Raw genomic sequence first — 20,374 nt, 5'->3', positions numbered from 1 at the left:
ACGCACATCGGCATACAGTAGACTTTGTTTCTTGAGCTATTCCCTACTTACTGTGAAAATATCAAGTAAATCGATGTAGTAGGATGGAATTCGGAGCCAAATACCCTCATTGACTGCCCTAAAAACAATTTCCCGAATCGCGTCCAATAAAATTCCAATCTTTAGGCGTATCTCATCGAAATAAACACTTTTTCTCTCTTTTTACTAGTTTTTCTCTCTTTTAGTAGGTAGTTTTTCGAAAAATGCAATGCATTTTCCCTTTCAAGTTAGTTGCAATTTTTTGATAAAAAATTAATTTGCTGAATTAAACAAGCTGAATTTTGCTGAAAATGTCTATTTTGGGACCCCAAAAAAGATGCAAAAAGGTTTGCTCCTTCCCCCTAAACCCCCCTCCTGGAAGGGGATGGAAAACATCGATTTAATTCTAGAATCTATACGCCCAAGTAAAAAATATTACAAACAAGAAATGTAGCTGAGATAATTTTGAACAAAAATGTTAATTAGGACTTTTTGTGTAGAATGAACCGTTTTCTCGGAAACAAGGCTTGAAGCGACCGGCGATTTCGAATGTAAGTTACAAGCACGAAATCAATTTTTTAAATAAAAGTTGTATCAAGTCGACGGCAAAAATTCGATATTTTTTGATCAGATTGTGATATCGATAAAAATCAAAGTGCCTTTTAAAGTTGAATAGTGCAGCTTTCGCACGCAATTTTTTAATTTTGCCCCAAATGAAGTCCGTTTCTAAAAGCTGTTTTCATCATAGATAAAGGATTTTCATCTCATAAAAGATATAATTAAAACTAGAATATTGCTGTCACGTATTCTCTGTACTTTTATATGGAGTTGAAGCCTGGACAATTACGGATGAAGCTGAAAAAAGACTTGCCAGCTGTGAGATGTGATGTTATCGAAGAATGTGGCAAATATCATGGACACAACACATAACAAACACGGAAACATTAAGAAAGATGAAAGAAGAAAAAGAAATACTCAACACTATGAAGGAAATAAAAATAAGCAAATAAGCTATTTTGGTTACAAACCAGGGCCGGATTTAAGGGATGGCAGGCTGGGCAGCTGCCTTGGGCCCCCACATTCCGGAGGCCCCCACAAAGCATCAAACGTAAAAAAATATCAGCAAATTAGTCCTCTCTAAATTTAGTTGCAGCTGAGTGTTGTTCTGCTGCTACAGCATTATCTAATTTCTTAGAAGAACTATATGTATTTTCACTTCCTCTACATATAGATACAACTTGTCTATGTCAAATGTTTAAAAGCTGCATCTTTAAGCGACAGCAACACAGACCGTGGCAGAAATATTGTTCCTAAAAGAGTAAATACTATTAGATGGTTATCCAGAAGTGATACCGCAAAAGCACTAGTTAAAGATTATAATCAGATTAAAGTAGACATCCAAAATTTCAGAAGCAACAATTTAAAACTCGTAGCGATACAAATAATTGTTTGCATAATCGAATGTGTTTACTGTAAACAGAAATATTTGCAATATTTTGGAATGAAATCTTGGAGAACAAACATTCCAAGTCGTATTCTCCAAGATCCAAATATTGCCCTTAATTCAGGAGTGGCAGCACCGCAGCACTTAGATCACTTAAAGAATTTATACAGTCAAGACGTGATAATTTCAAAACATATGAGACGCGAGGCGCGATGATAAGCGGAAGTCAAGACTATTCGACACATAGAAAATGACTACGGAATATTCGACTGACTCCACTGGATTATGGAAAATCTCAAGAGACTGTAATGGCAACATCAGAGAAATTTAGGACTCAAAATTTTATCGCTATTATAGATCACCTCATTGCCTCTTTAGGTCAAAGGCTTTCTGCATATAAATGCATTCATTCCAATTTTGGATTTTTACATCATTTAGATATATTTTGGTCATGCATATATGTGCAATATTTTGGCCACGTTATGCGACACCCAGAGAGATATAATATACTTCATTTAATAATACAAGGTAAGGTAAGAACGACATGGCTTAATGGCTTAACAGATCCTCCACATCCCTTTTTCGAGCTGCCGTGAACAAAATTACTATAGCCAATTTGATACCCAAGGCTCGATAATCAAGCACGGCACATGAAGAAGAAGACATCATTTAGCTTCAGAGCTATTATTAAAGCTTAGGTACTGACATCTGTGGCAATGATTTACAAATTTAGATGAAATCCTGGGTGTCGAACTAATACAATTTGTAGAATTTTTTAAAGAGGATATAATAATAATAGTCTTCCGTTTTATACCGCTCACGTGGCTTTGGGAGTATAGCAGGGTAGTCTGCTATATCTAGGGCCTACGGTATACAAGGAAGGTAACAGGGCCAGTGCTACGCTTCAACCGCCTATTATTACCCCTGGTTTTACCCAAGGTACTCATTTTATTCAGGCTGAGTCGGCCTGGGGCCTATAAACATTTTTAAAAATGTCTAGTTGTTCTTGCCGGCGGTAGGATTTGAACTCCAGACCACCGGCACGCTAGCCTAGCACACTACCACTCGGCTACGCCGGCCCTAAAGAGGATATCTGCTCATTAAATATAAGCAAAGAACTTTAAACGTACCGATTGCTAGAAGAAAATAATGTGAATTATGCGTTTCCAAATGTTGAAGTGATACTTCGTTTATATTTCTGATACCAACTAACTCTAGTGGGGAGAGGTACCTAGTTCTCAAAACTTAAGTTAATTACAAACTGACTTCGGTCTATGATGGGCCAAGAGCGTTTGAATCATCTCTCTATAATGAGCATTGAACACGATGTCTTAAAGCAATAAGACATGTCCGACATAGTCAAGGAATGTTCAAGTAAAAAATCTCGAAAAGTATCCGGACTACATCCTACTATGTTCATTTTCATCATACTTTGGGCCTTTCCGAATTTAAAAGAAAGAAATGTCACGGATGAACTAGAGCCATCTGCCGAAAAACAAAGTAAGTTATCAATGGAAGTAGCACAGAAAACGACAATAAATGTCGTTCCCATACCACCAGATTGACAACAGGTGGAATACTTTCTTTCTTTGGTTACATCTCCTGAGATTTTCAAAATTTATAAATCAAACAGGATGCCGAGGAAATTAAGATGAGAGAATTTTAAATAATTCACAACTCATCTGCTCAGCGTGGTAAAGTTCCAGCAAGAAAGATTCCTTAATACTCCTACAAAAGAGTAAATGAATTAAAAATGTATAAACATTTTCAATTTCTTTGCAACACGAAAATGCAGCAGCTGTATAATACTCTGGGTAAATCGGCGAGTGCAGGAAGAGTCTATACCGGTTTCGGAGGTCTTTTTTCCCTCATCAGTAGTCCCATATCCTCACAACACTAACCTCACTAACAATAGAACTCTTTTGAACCGCTGCAGACAGAGTAAAATGGGCCATGATGACCCCCAATTTCCCTAAAGAATGAGGCGCATGAATGAAGAAGAAGAAAATATTTTCTTCATATACCTGAAAATCCCTTGTGCAGTGAACACCCAATAAAAGTTCATTAAAATACAGTTTTTTTAAATCTCATAAATATTAAAATATCATTAAAATATTTTTTTTATCTCATAGAATCATTAAAATATAACTTTATTTAGTAACCATATTTATTTGCTCTACGCCGCTGGATGCACGTGGCAAGTGCATATACTTATGCTCTGGTGCAGAATTCAAATTGAACCAGCTAGTACTAACCTACCCCTGTAGTTAGAAAGAGAAATCTTAATATTGGTGAAAAAGCATTTCGCCTATCTAAAACAGTGAGGATTTGTGCAGTGCACCCAGAGACCAGTGGAGCGTTTCGGTCCACAGTTTGGAATTTTCTGTTGTGGGTTCTAGTTAAATACGGTTAAATCTTAAATACAATATTAATAGTTTTATGATTTAGTCTTATTCAGTGGATTTTATAAAAGAAAATGCAAATAGTTTTGAAAATCGACTTCTTATAAAAAAGAATGGTCCACAATGTGCTGCTATAAAAAACAAACAGTTTAAACGTTGCTTTAAAGTTGAACAATATAAAAAAACTTCGTGGTTGTGCGGGTGTGATAAACTACATTCTTTGTTTTGTTTTCCATGTTTAGTATTTTCGAAAAATGAAACTATTTCTTCAGAGTGGACAAAAACGGGCGTTCGGGATTTATCTCATTTATCAACAAAAATTAAAAAACACGGATCTTCCCAAATTCATTTAAAAAATGAATTGCAACTCTCAGATATTGGCAATATTGATGTTCGCCAAGTATTAGTTTCTGGGTAGGTATAGGAAATCAATAAAAGATTTTAATTTTTCGCCTGTGCCGCAATTGCCCGCGGTTTTTATTCACCATTTATATAATTACATTCCTTAATTGAACACCCATTTTAAATTACCACGAGCCGCCACTGCCTAAAATGAAACCTTAGGTTATCAAATTCATTCAGTCGTACACAAGGTTTGTCAGAAAATATAAAATTTGCTTAAGATTAAAATAAAATATCCGCTTTTTTATTTTTTACCAATAGATATTTCTAGTTTATAAATTAATTTTAACTTTGTTAATTTCATAAACATTTATCTCTATTTATCTGAGAATAATAAAAACATGATAACCTTTTCGCTTCGTAATATATTCTATTTTGCAAACTATTTTGCAATTTAAATACGTAATAAAGTGCATATGAACTTATTTTGGAAATAGCAAATCCACACAAAAATATACAAGGTAAATTTTTAGTGTGACCTTGATCGAAGACCCATTATGGTTCCCCCATAACCCTGGTTCCATTATTGCTTCCAGGCTTGGATAACATGCCATATTCTACGGGGTGGTTAATAACTTCGGGTATAGGAAACATGGACAAAATCATAAAAACGCAAAGAGCAATGGAAAGACAAATGTTGCACATAAGACTAATAGATAAAAAGAGAAACGAGGGGAAAAGAAGGGATGTTTGACAAGAAGTTGCAAAATTGAAATGGAGATTTACCGAACACAATATAAGACAAAAAGAAGACCGATGGAACAAAATTCTTGAAAATTGGAGACCGTGGGAATATAAACGAAGCAGAGGAAGGTCCCAAATGAGATGGGCAAATGATATCAAGAAACACGTGAGCTCTAGGTGGATAACTGTAGCGACAGACAGAGGAAAATGACAAAGGGTTGGGGAGGCCTCTGTCTCTGTCCAAAGATGGACCGAGGAAGGCTAATTAGATAGATAGATAGCAGATATACAATTTTTTAATGGGGCATGCTGCATGCTGTATATTTTCTCGTATTTAGATTCCTCTTATAATCCCTATTCTTACAATATGAAGCTTGTTACTACGATACAGGGTATTTATCAAGTTATGACCATTTTTATTTTGAAATAGCTATGGAATAAACACACTGTATAGAGCTATTCCAGGTCAAACACACTTTGAATTAATTTTTTTCCTGACTACATATTTAGATTTTGTTAAAAGTTAGAGTACTCATAGTGGATGATTAGGTGAAGAAAAATACAAAATTTTAAATTTTTGTCTCAAGCCGTTTCCGAAATATGGTTATGTAAAATTTTCCAAAAAAATCCAAAACACCGGGACCATACTTTATTGGAATGGTTGTAGAAGCTGTCCTAATTAAGCTAGTATGCTGGGAGATGCATTTTGCATCATTTTAAAGCTCTTTACAGTGATATAATATACAGCATGAGCATGATGTTATGATAATCAAATTTTTCTCAAACAAAAAAAATATATTTTGATTAAGTTTTTTTCCAAAAAGTACATAATTTAAAATTTTCATAATATTCCTACAAATACGTAGTACTGTGGTTAATAACATATTTTTATCATGGGATGGTGATGGGTTCAACGTAAAAAAAAAATAAATTTTACACATACAGTATGGTGCAAATGAAAGGAATACATTCGTAATGTCGCAAGCTGGCGACTTTAAGGAAAAATCCCGAAACAGGTCGATTTTTATTTTTAAATTGTAATTTTTTGGCATATATATCATGCTAGTGACGTCATCCATCTGGGCGTGATGACGTAATCGATAATTTTTTTAAATGAGATTAGGTGTCGTGTGCTAGCTCATTTGAAAGGTTATTCAGGTCCCTATTCAGTAATTAATAAACGATAATATAATTATTTATACAGGGTGGCAAAAAAAATTTTTTATTTAATTTAAAAATAGATTTTACTGTTGCCAGAAACAGATAAATTACATACATTCTTCTTTTTTGTTAATTAATTTAATAAAAAAACTTTTTTGCCTCCCTGTATAAATATTTGTTATTGTTTATATTACTGAACAGAGAATTAAATAAACTTTCAAATGAGCGACCTATAGTCTCATTTAAAAAAAATCATCGATTACGTCATTACGCCCAGATGGATGACGTCAATAGTATCATATATATGCCAAAAAACTACAATTTAAAAATAAAAATCGACCTATTTCGGTGTTTTTCCTTAAAGTCGCCAGCTTGCGATTCCTTTCATTTGCACCATACTGTATGTGTAAAATTTATTTTTTTATGTTGAACCCATCACCATCCCATGAAAAAATTTTTATACGTTATTAACAACAGTATTATGTATTTATAAGAATATTATGAAAATTTTGAATTATGTACTTTTTGGAAAAAAACTTAATCAAAATATATTTTTTTTGTTTGAGAAAAACTTGTTTATCATAACATCATACTGTATATGTTACCGTTAAAACCCGATTTCAGTTAAAACCCGAATTTACTAGGAAAACTAGTTTTAACTATGCGCTTTAGACAATTCTAGTTTTAACTAGTCAAAACTAGATTTGACTGCTACATTCAGTTAAAACTAGAAATTCCAAACGAATTTCATTTAGAGTAGTTTTAGTTCAAAGTAGCTTTTTTGGAATTACTGGCGAATACCAGTTAAAATTGTTGCAGGAGACAAATATGTATTACGGCTTGTTCGGGGTTCGGGGTAGTGTTAATGACGAAGGCGGCGGGTCGGCAGCAAAGCAAAAGCAAAGTAGTGTGTGAAACGATTGATGTTTTGCATCGTTTTTATTGGTTATATTACACCACTGTGTATTATTCACCACTAGTGATAATATCCAAGATCAGATTGAGAGCAGAGATATAAGAACGTGAAAAGAACGTGTTTTGGAAATGATTTTACAAATGGAAGAGACAGAGAAGAAAGAAAGTCACCACAATGTTGTGACCAAAAGCATATATAATAAATTAATGGTCGAAGTACAAGATGCGGAACTATCTGCCAAGAAAACACCATTACAAAATCGAAGACTAAAATGATTTAGAATTGTTGAAGTTGGCGAAATAAATAAGTTAGCTTCTAAAATTGATCCCATCAAATATTATGTACCTGTCGAAAATATTTTTGGCATAATTGAAGCAGCCCATGTTGCTATTTATCATGGAAATTGGGATAGGTTGAAGACTGAAACCGCTAGGAAATAGGCAAACAACTTTTTATTGATATGATCAATACTTTTATACCAATGTGTGCAACCAGACCTGCCAACGGAAGAAGAGTAAAAATATAAAAACGAAGAGAGGTCTTGTGTCCAAACCTATATTGCATTCAGAAATGAATATTCGCTGTCAGGTAGATTTGATCGATATGCAATCACAAGAGAATCGCATATAAACTACTCTAAATGAAATCCGTTCGCGATTTCTAGTTTTAACTGAATTTAGCAGTCAATTCTAGTTTTGACTAGTTAAAACTAGAATTCTCTAAAGCGCTTAGTTAAAACTAGTTTTTCCTAGTAAATTCGGGTTTTAACTGAAATCGGGTTTTAACGGTAACATATATATCACTGTAAAGAGCTTTAAAAATGCTACAAAATGACACCTCTCCCAGCATCTTAGCTCAATTAGGACAGCTTCTACAACCATTCCAATAAAGTATGGTCGCGTTGTTTTGGATTTTTTTTTGAAAACTGTACATAACCATATTTCGGAAAAAGCTTGAGATAAAAATTTAAAATTTTGTATTTTTGTTTCCCTTATTAACCACTATGAGTATTCCAAATTATAACCAAATCTGAAGAGGGGGTGGAAATTAGATATGTTGAGTTGATACGGAATTATAGCATGATTATACTATATTATAATGAAGGAATAAATAAATAAGTACCTATTCATTTTACATAATAAGGTAAAGAATACGTTTCAACTAAATTTAACAGACATCGTTGACGAACATTCGTATACAACGTGAACAACAAAAGAAAATTACGATTTTCTCATATTTTTAAATGTACAAACCTATATTTTATTTTTTCAAAACATTACATTTGTTTCGAGGTTTCATCTTTCTCCAGGAACACTTCTGGCAGCTCGAACTGAAATGAAATGAGGTTTGTCTATATGGACGTTATATTATAGTAACATAACATGCCTGAGTACGCTAGTGGCGGCCTCTAGATGAAGCAACAAGAAGTAAGAAGACTTCTATACGATGGCCGGGCACGCCAGGTTTCCCCAACACGACTCTATCTTATCGGCAGAGTCTACGAGAAGTGTACGTGTAAATTGAAGCTGTAATTACACAAAAAGAAATATGTATGTCTTTGTACTCACTTTATAACGCTCAAAAAATTACGGGATCTGGATTTCAATGCATATTTTTTTTATAAGTCTCGTATCAAAGTTACGCGTGAAGTTAGTCGTATTGATGACAGTTGGGGAAACATGGGCGACCCACGATGGCCAAGTAGGTGAACTGCAAATCCAAGCTTCTTCTTCTTCATCATAATAATAATAATAATAATAATAATAGCTTTATTGCCCAACAGTTTCCCATTTACAGGACAATGATAAAAATATTATATAATTTATAACACCTATAGGTAAGATTTAAGCAGTAGTACCAAAAAAAAAAATAACATTAATAATACAAGTTAGACTAAAATTAATATAAATTCAAACTGAAAAAGAAAATAAATTAATAAAAAAAATAAAATAAAATAAAAAATTAGTGCTTATTTCAGACACTCAATAGCTACTTTTATAAAGTTCCTTTGAGAACATGAAAAAATGTCACAATGCTTACCAATAACATTAAAATTTCTACACATTACATTAATAGGAGCCTTACATAGAATATTTGTACGAGCTCTTTTACACCTAAATAATACATTTGTTCTTAAATTTGACCTTGGAATATTAAAATTAATGTTTTGTAATATTGAAATACAATCAATTGCATTATTAACAAGTTTGTACAAAAAAATTAAAGATGCAACTTTTCTTCTTAATTCTAAATTACACATACTAAAACGATCACACAAGTAATTATTATCTATACCTCTAGCCGGATAAAGACCATTTACTTTAAACATTAAAAATTTTAGAAATTTTCTCTGAACGCTTTCAATTGCAATGTTATGACAATCATAGAAAGGACTCCATACAATACTGGCATATTCAAGTTTAGAGCGGACATAAGTATAATATAGCAATGTTAATGACTTTATATTATTAAATGACTTACAATTGCGAATTAAAAACCCATAAGCCTTCAACGCTTCAGAAACTTTAACACACATATGTTCCACAAAAGTGAGTTTTGTGTCAAAAATTACACCCAAATCCTTAACCGTGTTCTGCCTTTCTAATATTTTATCGTGACAACTATAGTTAAATACAAATAAACTTGATTTCCTAGAAAAAGTGACTACTTTACATTTTTTTGTGTTAAGTTGTAATTTGTTGCTGTTGCACCAATTTTCCAATATTTCTATATTCTGCTGAAGTTGGTTACAATCATCCAGCTCCCTAATAGTAGAAAATATTTTCAAATCGTCAGCAAAGCCCAATCTTTCGCATGAAATATTTTCAAGAAGGTCATTAATAAATAGTAGAAAGAGCAATGGACCGAGATTGGAACCTTGAGGCACACCAGACGCAGCAAGATATTTTTCTGAGACATAACCATTATATGCTACAAACTGCATCCTTCCCTGAAGATACGATTTTAACAATAAAAGAGCACTGTCAGTAAAACCAAATGTTGAAAGCTTGCTAAGTAATACTTCATGATCAATTCTGTCAAAAGCCTTCGAAAAATCGGTATATATAACATCAACTTGGCCATTATCGTCAATAACTTCAGAAAGATATTGGGTAAAATAAACCAAGTTGGTTACAGTTGATCTTTTACTAACAAAACCATGCTGATGAGATGAAATATAAAGTTGAACAGAAGATAAGATCCTATTATATAATACGATTTCGAAAACCTTTGAAAAATTAGATAAAATAGAGACAGCTCTATAGTTTTCTATTTCTGACTTCACCCCAGCCTTAAATATCGGACACACCCTTGCTTCCTTCCATAGTTCTGGATACTTCATTTGTTGTATAGATAAGTTTATAATCTTGGTTAAAGGTATGACAAATGCACCAGCGCAATCTTTAATAAGAAACGAGGGAATCTTGTCAGGGCCTGATGTCATCTTATCTTTTAACTTTCTGATAGCAGCATTTATTTCATCCTCTGTAACCGATTGAAAATTAATTGATGTCATATATGGGTTTATTGGATAATTGCAACCACCCTCATCATCAGAAACTAAATAAACACTACTGAAAAATTCCGCAAAAGCATTCACTATGGCTTGCGGATCTTTGTAATCACTTCCCTCAAAACTCATGTTTCCAGGAATTCGTGATGATTTATTTCTAGAGTGAATGTAAGACCAGAACTTAGTTTTGTCTTGAGAAATATTTGTTTGAATATCCTCCAAGTAATTGTCATATGCCACCTTGACCTGATATTTTATTAGTCGTCGTAATCTTTTAAACTCAATAAAATCGGAATGAATCTTAGATTTTTTATATTTGCGTCGGAATTTAACTTTTAGTTTTATGTTTTTTATAATCTCGGAATCAAACCAAGGTGGATATTTATGAGCATGATTTTTGTAAACCGGAATATGCTTATCAAAAATGTCATAAATTTTATTATAAAAAGTTTGTACAGCAATATCTACTTCGTCGCAGCATTCGATAAAACTCCAATCACTCTGTAGGATACTTGAATATAAGTTAACAAAATCTGCATTCCTAAAATTATAAGCTTTATCAAGTGAATTTGGAATAAACGTTACTTCTTTAGAAAATATGTTGTTAAAATTTATTAGTAGAGCCGGATGATGATCATCCTCAGCTACAAGAGGCAAATCATCGTGAGACACAGTACATTTTATATTGGATGCTATCAAATCAAGCATTCGTTCAAGTGTATTTTTTATATTATTATATTGATCCAAGTTATTAGTATTAAATAAATTTAAAATTGCTGCAGTTTTTCTATCCGATATGTCATTCTCAATAAATTTAGGCGCATTAAAATCTCCCAAAATAATCACAAAATTATCATTCAAATAATCAAGTTGCTCTAAAGTTTCAAAGAAAAATTCAAAATCTAATAAACTTAACTTATCAGGAATATATAATACCATTACATAAAAAACGATATACCTTATGCTGCATTTAATAACTAACATATCAATTAATGGAAACTGAAGATCAAATGGTGAAGTATCCATTACCTCGGACTTTATAAAAATTTTTATTGCAAGCAAAATGCCACCGCCTTTTGTTTTATCCACTAAATCAAATTTACGATCTTTTCGATGTACATCGTAATCATCCGTAAATAATTCATTACTGGATACTTCCTCATTTAACCAAGTTTCACTTATAGCAATTATATCAAATTCAGAAACACGAACAGCAGCCAAAAAAGTCTTCAATTTACTGTTCAATCCACGCACATTTTGATAGTAGCATAATAAATCTTCTTTACAAGTTGAAAAGCTGTTGGGATTGTTCAGTTTAAATTTTGGACTATTCTTGGCACACCATTAATATACTTTATTCGGAAGTTTTGTTGGCCGTCCGAATTTTTTACAATAAGTTCCTCTTTTAATTTTTTATAATGTGTAATTTGACGCGGAGTGCGATCACTCGTAACAGAAACATTTTTATAATTTCCATTCCTAAGAACTTTTGAATTGCGAATTAATTTTAATACTTGATTTTCATCGCGTAAAACTACTTTGATCGGTCGAGTTCTTCCATCAGAAAATCGACCAACCCTAAATAGCCTCAGATTTGAAATATCAAATTGCGGATCTAAGAGATTAATAATTTTATTAACCTCCAGCTTATCATTAGCGACTTCACCCTGTTGACTGTGATCTGGGACTCCAAAGATGACCAAATTTTTCTTGCGTTCATATCATGGCAGTATCTTGTTCCTAGACGAATGGTTTCCCAGAATGGCTTGTAGGAGTTCATATCCGGATTAATTTGTCATAATATGTCCGAAGTAATGTAACTTTCGAGGTTTGATGGTGGTCAGTACATCTCGTTCTTCTTCATTCTTCTGGAGATCTCTTCATTTGTGACCTGGCGTTTGGTTGACGTAGAGTTGACCTTCTGTTATCTTTTTCTTGCTAATGAGCATAAGCTTTGTCTTCTTTACGTTTATTTAGTCTATACCAGAGGTTCTCAATCTGTGGTACATGTACCACTGGTGGTACATATCATTATTGGCGGTGGTACACAAAACACAGTAAAAATTAAAATAGTAGTACTTAGTATGTATTGATATAATACAATTTAAAAATATAGGTGGTACCAAAAATAATAAAAATACCTGTAGGTGGTACATCACTCAAAAAGGTTGAGAACCGCTGGTCTATACTGTTAACTGTAATACGTGATTTTGTTCATAAGGACTTGTACGAAATCAAAGCTTACTGGAAGCTATTGAATATTGTTAGGAATAACCTTTTATTCCGACAATTCATCTACAATTTATCCTTGAAAAACACAATCTTTTGCGCTCTTTGCGTGGAGAAAAGACTTTACTTATTTCAATTCGAGCTCTAGATGAATCCGTCTTGTCCATATGACCAATTTTTATTTATTTATGTTAAAATTTTCTGTGAGAGGAATAGTCCACGACACTGTTTAGGATCGCTGTGGACAAAGTAAATATCATGCGACTGATCGCTAATGTTCTGAGAGGAAAAGGCACTTAAAGAGGAAGAAGAAAATTTTCTATAATTATGTGTAACCGTACATTTACATTTCAAACTGATTTAGAACCACAACTATTTTTAATTATGTAACTCATAGTTTTATTGTTATTTAAATTGCAGCTCTTGAAGTTAAGCCACAATTCCCTGGGTCAAACAGCATCCGGGCAACTGGTTAACCTCTTATCTAATGACGTCCAAAGATTTGACTTAGCCGCCCAATTTATACATTATGCCTGGATTATGCCACTTACTGCAGGGATATCGTTTTATATTTTATACCGATATGTTGGCATCATCGCTGCCGTTACTGGAATGGTTTTCATTACTCTGGAGTCTCTTCCTTTACAAGGTATTTTTTTATATTTTTAAACTATTTTGACACACATAAACAAAAATAATACAGTTTCAAAAGTTATGCATCACCCCTCGTGTTCACGATGTTTAGGCTTTTATAAATCCGTATCTTTATCACATATTTAATGGGCCTTATTTATAAAAAATATACCATTTTTGGTTTTTTATTTTATTCGAATACCCATTTAATTGACATGGTTTTGCCAAGGTGTAAACATTTGAAAAATTTATTTTGGTGAAATTTTTGAAAACGCGATTAAGAATGAATCGTACTTTAATTTCTGAGTTGGACCGTATAAGAATTATCGATTTAGTTGAAGAAGGCCATTCACAGCGGTTCGTGGAGGAAGGAGTGGGTGTTTCTCAGGGTGATGTCTCACGGATATGGAATAGATTCCTGGAGACAAACTCGATACGGAATAGAGCTCGGTCTGGTAGACCCCGAGTTACCAATGATCGACAGAATAGACAAATCAGAATTTCTATCCGTAGAAATTCTTCTATGTCTGTACCAGCCCTCCAAAGAGAATTCAGGCATGCTACAGGAGTCCGAGTATCGTTGTCTGCAATAAGAAGAAGAATTTTAGACTCAGATTTGAGGAGTCGTCAACCAATAAGAGTTCCGCAGCTACTCCAACAATTTTGGCATTTTGCGCTTTTTTCAGACGAGACCAGAATCTGTTTAAATAGTGATAACCGGCGAATTTGAGTGTAGCGAGAGCCAACAAGAGCTGCACAACTAGCCACACACGAATTCGCCGGTTATCACTATTTAAACAGATTCTGGTATCGTCGGAAAAAGGCGCAAAATTCCAAAATTGTTGGGGGAGCTGTATGTGTTCTTGAGCCCACTAGAGGCGGTCCAAAACATGTCTAGGTTGTAGCTGAGGAACTCTTATTGGTCGACGACTCCTCAAACCTGAGTCTAAAATTCTTCTTCTTATTGCAGGCAACGATACTCGGACTCCTGTAGCATGCCTGAATTCTCTTTGGAGGGCTGGTACAGACATAGAAGAATTTCTACGGATGGAAATTCTGATATACCTATCTATTCTGTCGATCATTGGTAACTCGGGGTCTACCAGACCGAGCTCTATTCCGTATCGAGTTTGTCCCCAGGAACCGATTCCATATCCATGAGACATCACTCTGAGAAACACCCACTCTTTTCTCCACAAACCTCTGTGAATGGAATTCTTCAACTAAATCGATAATTCTTATACGGTCCAACTCAGAAATTAAAGTACGATTCATTTTTAATCACGTTTTCAAAAATTTCACCAAAATAAATTTTTCAAATGTTTACACCTTGGAAAAACCTGGTCAATTAAATGGGTAATCAAATAAAATAAAAAACCAAAAATTGTATATTTTTTATAAAAAAGGCCCATTAAATGGGTGGGTTGTGATTGCGCGTAGCGGTCAAATACCTCCTGCGGTTTAATACCCGTTAGGTTTGGACCGAAGGGTTAGGTCTTCCTCCTTTCTGACCGCTGCGCGCAATTGCAATCTGCCCCATTAAATATGTGATAAAGATACTGAATTATAAAAGCGTAAACATCGTGAATACGAGGGGTGATGCATGACTTTTGAAACTATGTGTAGACGATTTTTCATAGAACTTAAGGTTAAATAATTACACTTTTATAAAAAAGAACTTTTTTATAATAAAACGTTTTATTATTTATAGGAGAGAATATAAAATAATTTGACGATATAAAATGCTTAAAATTCCAAAAATTACACTATAATCAAAAAGTACTTTTTATAATAACACGCTTTTGTTATATATAGGACACAACATGTTTCGAAAGAATAAGATATGAATTTTTAGTAGGTGTATTAACTGTTAAAATTATAATTCCAAAAATTACACTAGTATAAAAAAGTACTTTTTATAATAACGGTTGTTTAAAATGGTATATATAATATTTATATAGAATAATTAACTTGAAAAATACGAATTTTAAGTAAGTATATCAACTTTTAATTATTTATTAAAAAAATTAAAGAAAGACACGCAACGGCCGTGTTCGAACTAGGGAACTCTCGGTCTGCAGTCTAATGCCACTGACCCACCATCAATTTGTAGATATCGATTTATTAACGTACTTTAAAATATCATTGCATTAGCCACATTTTTAAAATAGTTTGAAATAAAAAAAATCGATTTATTCATTCAGGGTGATTGATTAGTGGGGAAAAGCTCCATAGATCCGTTGTAGTAATAGATAGCAATAAAAGGTAATAACAAAAATTGTAGCCAACTTTGATTACAGATTGATAATCAGTAATCGTAAATTGTCAGTTTTAGACAATTCAGTCATGGCTTACCTACATCGCACGGACATCGCACACATCTTATGGAAAATATAATGTCACTCAAATTCAATAAAATTTATACGAATAGATTCGTTTTAAATTAACGGTCAAATCTTATCATTGCGCCAACTCCATATTTTCAATAATAAGAGCAGAAATTGATATAAATAAATCTGAAATCAAATGGATACGTACATAAGTTAGAGAGAGAAAAAATATTTTATAATACCCAAATTGTCGGTACTCCATAAATCAGCGGATTAGTTTCACTAATCCGCTTAGGCCCAGCGGGGTTTAAGCTCTTTTGAATAGCACCCAGAGCAATAGTGATTGTACTTGACACTTTTACTGACTCCAAAAATGTGATTTCGATAAACTTTAATTGCAATTTGCGCCGTAATTAATCGTAATTAAGAGTTGGCGCAATGATAAGATTTGACCGTTAATTTAAAACGAATATATTCGTATAAATTTTATTGAATTTGAGTGACATTATATTTTCCATAAGATGTGTGCGATGTCCCGTAGATTTAGACCCGTAATTAATAATTTGCTCTGAAAAATGAAAATATCTCAAAAACTAATAAATTTAGTCATAGGGAATGTTATATATAAATTAAAGTACGATAATAGTACTTTTCGATAGTGATATAAAATACAGGGTGTTTCATTTAAAATTACTGAGAAAATAATGTACTTGCGTTTTGACTCACCCTGTATTCAATATAAAGAAAATCAGGATTATCAATCATTTATGAAAATTTTGACAATAAGTAAAAAATATGGCATCAATAAACCATTGCCGTTGTGCTTATTTTTATTTATACAGGGAGTTGAACTTGTTACGATTTTCATATAAAATTTGTTATAACTGTGTAAATACCCTGTATAACATAAAAAACTTTTATATTTTTGTAATGGAGAAGTTAAGAAGATTTCGAATATAAAATAAAATATAGGGTGTTCCATTTAAGAAAACATAAGTTTGATCTGCCACTATGTTATCGAACATAATTCTAACTAATTTTGTAATGTGAAGCTCAAAGTAAGCTACAATTTTTGTTATTAACTTTTATCGCTATCCATTACTATAACGGATCTACGGAGCTTTACCCTACTAATCAATCACCCTGTATAACAGCAGTTAAATATTGCATTTTTAGGTAGTTCAAAGCTATTCTGAAAATTTCAGGTACCTACGTAGCCTAGAACTATTTTTAAAATGGATCACAAAATTTGCGGAGACCGTGACAAAAACCAAGCCTATATAAAAACGTTTTAAAATATAGGTACAAGTTATGTAGTGGGAAATATAAAATAAAAATATAGCCTCTATTGTTAATACAATTATGTTATTTTCACCGATTGTATATTTGTTAATAAACTTACTTCTATCCAAACCGCAAAAAATCTAAACCACATGAAAATAAATCTAAACCAGATAAGAGTCTACATTATATTACTTCCTCGGTCAGTTCAATTATTATTTGTTGAGTTAGAGGACACTCTGGAATATTAGGAAATGAAGAAGTCGACAAATTAGCTAAATCATACAACATAACGAACATACTTTTACCAGTAAAAACAAAAATGCAAATAAAGTTATCAACATTAGTACCAACAACCAAAACCAGCAACAACCAACGTACAACGGGAATAAATTTTGAAAATTGCCAACTACGAATTGCCAACCACTAAGTGTCAGTGTAAAAGTTTTACAGCAAAACATCGAACAAAAAAAAAAGAATATTGACTGAAATTATTTCAACATGGAAACATTGAAGTTTTGGTCCGTTATGCCTTACCTGTATTTGAAGGGGTTAAGAGGTATGCAGATGTATGAAGATATATCATTTTTCCTAGACGAATGAAAGCGGAATGTGACTGCATATTGTAGAGTCCTTTTTGCTTTCTTTATTCGTCGTATGTTGTCTTATAAATTATAAAGGTCACAGATCAAGGATGTACCAGAAAGTTCCAACAAGAAAAGTTTTCAGATTTAAATAATAATTATTTACCATTTTAATTTTTATTAGAATGGTGAATTCTCTATCTGAGACTTTTCGGCTTTTATATAATGTCCTTCCTATGCGACATTAAAAATTGGACTGCAAGTAAAATTTCCCGTTGAAGATGAAAACCAATGGGAAAAACACTCTTAAGACCTAAGAAATCTCGTGTCCAAAAATCTAGTGGAAAAGTTTTTGTTTCAGTTTTTTGTGATTGTCTTCTTTCTCATAATCCTTACGTAGTGCCCTTCCCCTTCAGGGTATCGGATGTAGGGTTCTCTTATCCATTTCTTCCATGTACTTCTATTGGTAGCCAGGTTCCTCATATCTCTTATAGGCATGTCTCTCTTTTCACCTATATCATGGATTTGGTCCATCCATGTCTTCCTCGTCTTGTTAGTCTCTTTTGCTCCATTGCTCCATTCGCTCTATGGGGCCAAACCAGTTCAATTGTTTGTTTTCGATCTTCCTCATTATCGAAATCCACGAGGAAAATAAAATTCCTGTTTATTGGCTGTATTCGCGGTGTGCAAGTACTTGGAAGGGATACGTTAAACGATCGTGCGCGATTAGCGGAGAAATATTGCAACTTTTTTAAATAATTCATATTGTCAATTGAAATTGTCAAACTGACGTACATTTCATATCTACTGTCATTGAAAAAGAAAAATTATATGTTGCTCCACAATATTGATATGATATGCAATTAATATATAAAGGTAAATTTAATTAATTGTATTTTGCTTGCAGTACTGCATTTTAATAACTAATTTTATTTACTACATACAATTGTTTACGTTTTAATAATATAACCTGAATCTTATTTTTTCTTATTATTTTTTTGAACTATGGCCTTGACAATTATCCAGTAACCAGGACTAATATAATTGGCCAATATAATCAAAAGTGCGAATAAAGTTGCAGAGCGTAGAAATAGGTGTCGCTTTGCCGAACTTGCACGGTCCCAATACCATAAATCACAAAAAATACAGGATCCTTTGTAAAAGGTATATTTAAAAGACCCCAATAAGAGTTACATCACAAAACAAAACGTTTTGGGATTAACAGGTAATCCATCATCAGTGTTAAGCCCTAAAATGGTAAGTATAACCTAATTAATAAAAGACAATGTTGTAAAAGTTGGTTAAGAATTGACAGAGGCCATACTTACAATATCATGCATGGGTGAGCCACCAAAAAGTTATGGGTAAAAACCATTTAAAAGTTGCAAGATCTTAAATGATACTACATACATATATTATTATATTTTATTATTATTAAAATAGATGGATGTTGCGAATATTCCTGGATATTACCCAGGGCAACATAGGACTCTAACCCACGTGGATGTGATATGAAAGGAATGAACCTCACATATTGAAAATTGAGTGTCAACTGAACTGAAAGGTGAAAGAACTGTAGAAGTATGTCAGTGACAGATTGTCAATGCGACGTTATGAACTATTTTGTTACTTCAGATAACGAATTTAAAGTTTGTTTTGATGTTGAAAATAAAACATTATCAAATATCCATATATTGGTGTTAGAAATATTCGAACCTAAATGCAAAAATTGTGAAATATGTGATGAAAATTTTTACATTTAGGTTCGAATATTTCTAACACCAATATATGGATATTTGATAATGTTTTATTTTCAACATCAACACAAACTTTAAATTCGTTTGCTGAAGTAACAAAATAGTTCATAACGTCGTATTGACAATCTGTCACTGACATACTTCTGGGTAAGCCCTGGGTAATATCCAAGAATATTTGCAACATCCATTTATTTTAATAATAATATATAGTATCATTTAAGATATTGCAACTTTTAAAGGGTTTTTACCCATAACTGTTTGGTGGCTCACGCATGCATGTTATTGTAAGTATGGCCTCTGTCAATTCTTAACCTTAGTCAACTGTTACATTAGAGAGATTTTGCACCTCTTAAAATAAGCGCTGATTTTGGCTCCGCTATGGTTAACTTTATTAAGCATAACGATTACGACAACGTTAAAAAGTAGAGTTTTTGCAGCCTGTCAAGTAGGTTTTTCGTGTCATCGTTATCGTTATTTAAACATAACCTCACTTCACAACGTTATTGTAATTTTAAGCATATACTTGAACAGTTTTTGATATTTTAATTTATAGGTCATCAAAATTAGAATCTATGTAAATGTAATTTTACTGATTTTTTACATTCTGGCAACAAAGCAATTTAACCATTACTATAACGATAAGCACTACTTTAAACCTCCGTAAATTACGGAATCCCTTATGTTTAATAACGATAACGGATCATATATTCGCTACTGCGCAGGCGTAGTATAACGATAACCATAACGGAATTGCAAAATAAGAGGTGCAAAATCTCTCTATTGTCTTTTATTAATTAGGTTATACTTACCATTTTAGGGCTTAACACTGATGATGGATTACCTGTTAATCCGAAAACGTTTTGTTTTGTGAGGTAACGCTTATTGGGGTCTTTTAAATATATCTTTTACAAAGGATCCTGTATTTTTTTCCTCATTATCGGTTCTTGCTCCAGCCCTCTCCTTACATCTTAATTTCTAAATCTTTCAAACTTCGTAACTCCAGCTATTCTTCTCATATA

The 20,374-nt window shown here is 32.9% G+C and overlaps 1 protein-coding gene across 1 annotated transcript in view; it reads left to right on the top strand.

Moving 5' to 3' along the window:
* Positions 1 to 20,374, top strand: part of LOC114324821 (ATP-binding cassette subfamily C member 4) — a 258,504-nt gene that overhangs the window by 107,632 nt on the left and 130,498 nt on the right. The window contains exon 5 of the mRNA XM_050648247.1: positions 13,191 to 13,419. Coding sequence (XP_050504204.1) covers positions 13,191 to 13,419 — 229 coding nt within the window. The remainder of the gene's footprint in view (positions 1 to 13,190; positions 13,420 to 20,374) is intronic.

This window comes from Diabrotica virgifera, chromosome 4 (assembly GCF_917563875.1).
Source record: "Diabrotica virgifera virgifera chromosome 4, PGI_DIABVI_V3a".
Classification (NCBI taxonomy): domain Eukaryota; kingdom Metazoa; phylum Arthropoda; class Insecta; order Coleoptera; family Chrysomelidae; genus Diabrotica; species Diabrotica virgifera.
This window is presented reverse-complemented; position numbering and strand designations above follow the sequence as displayed.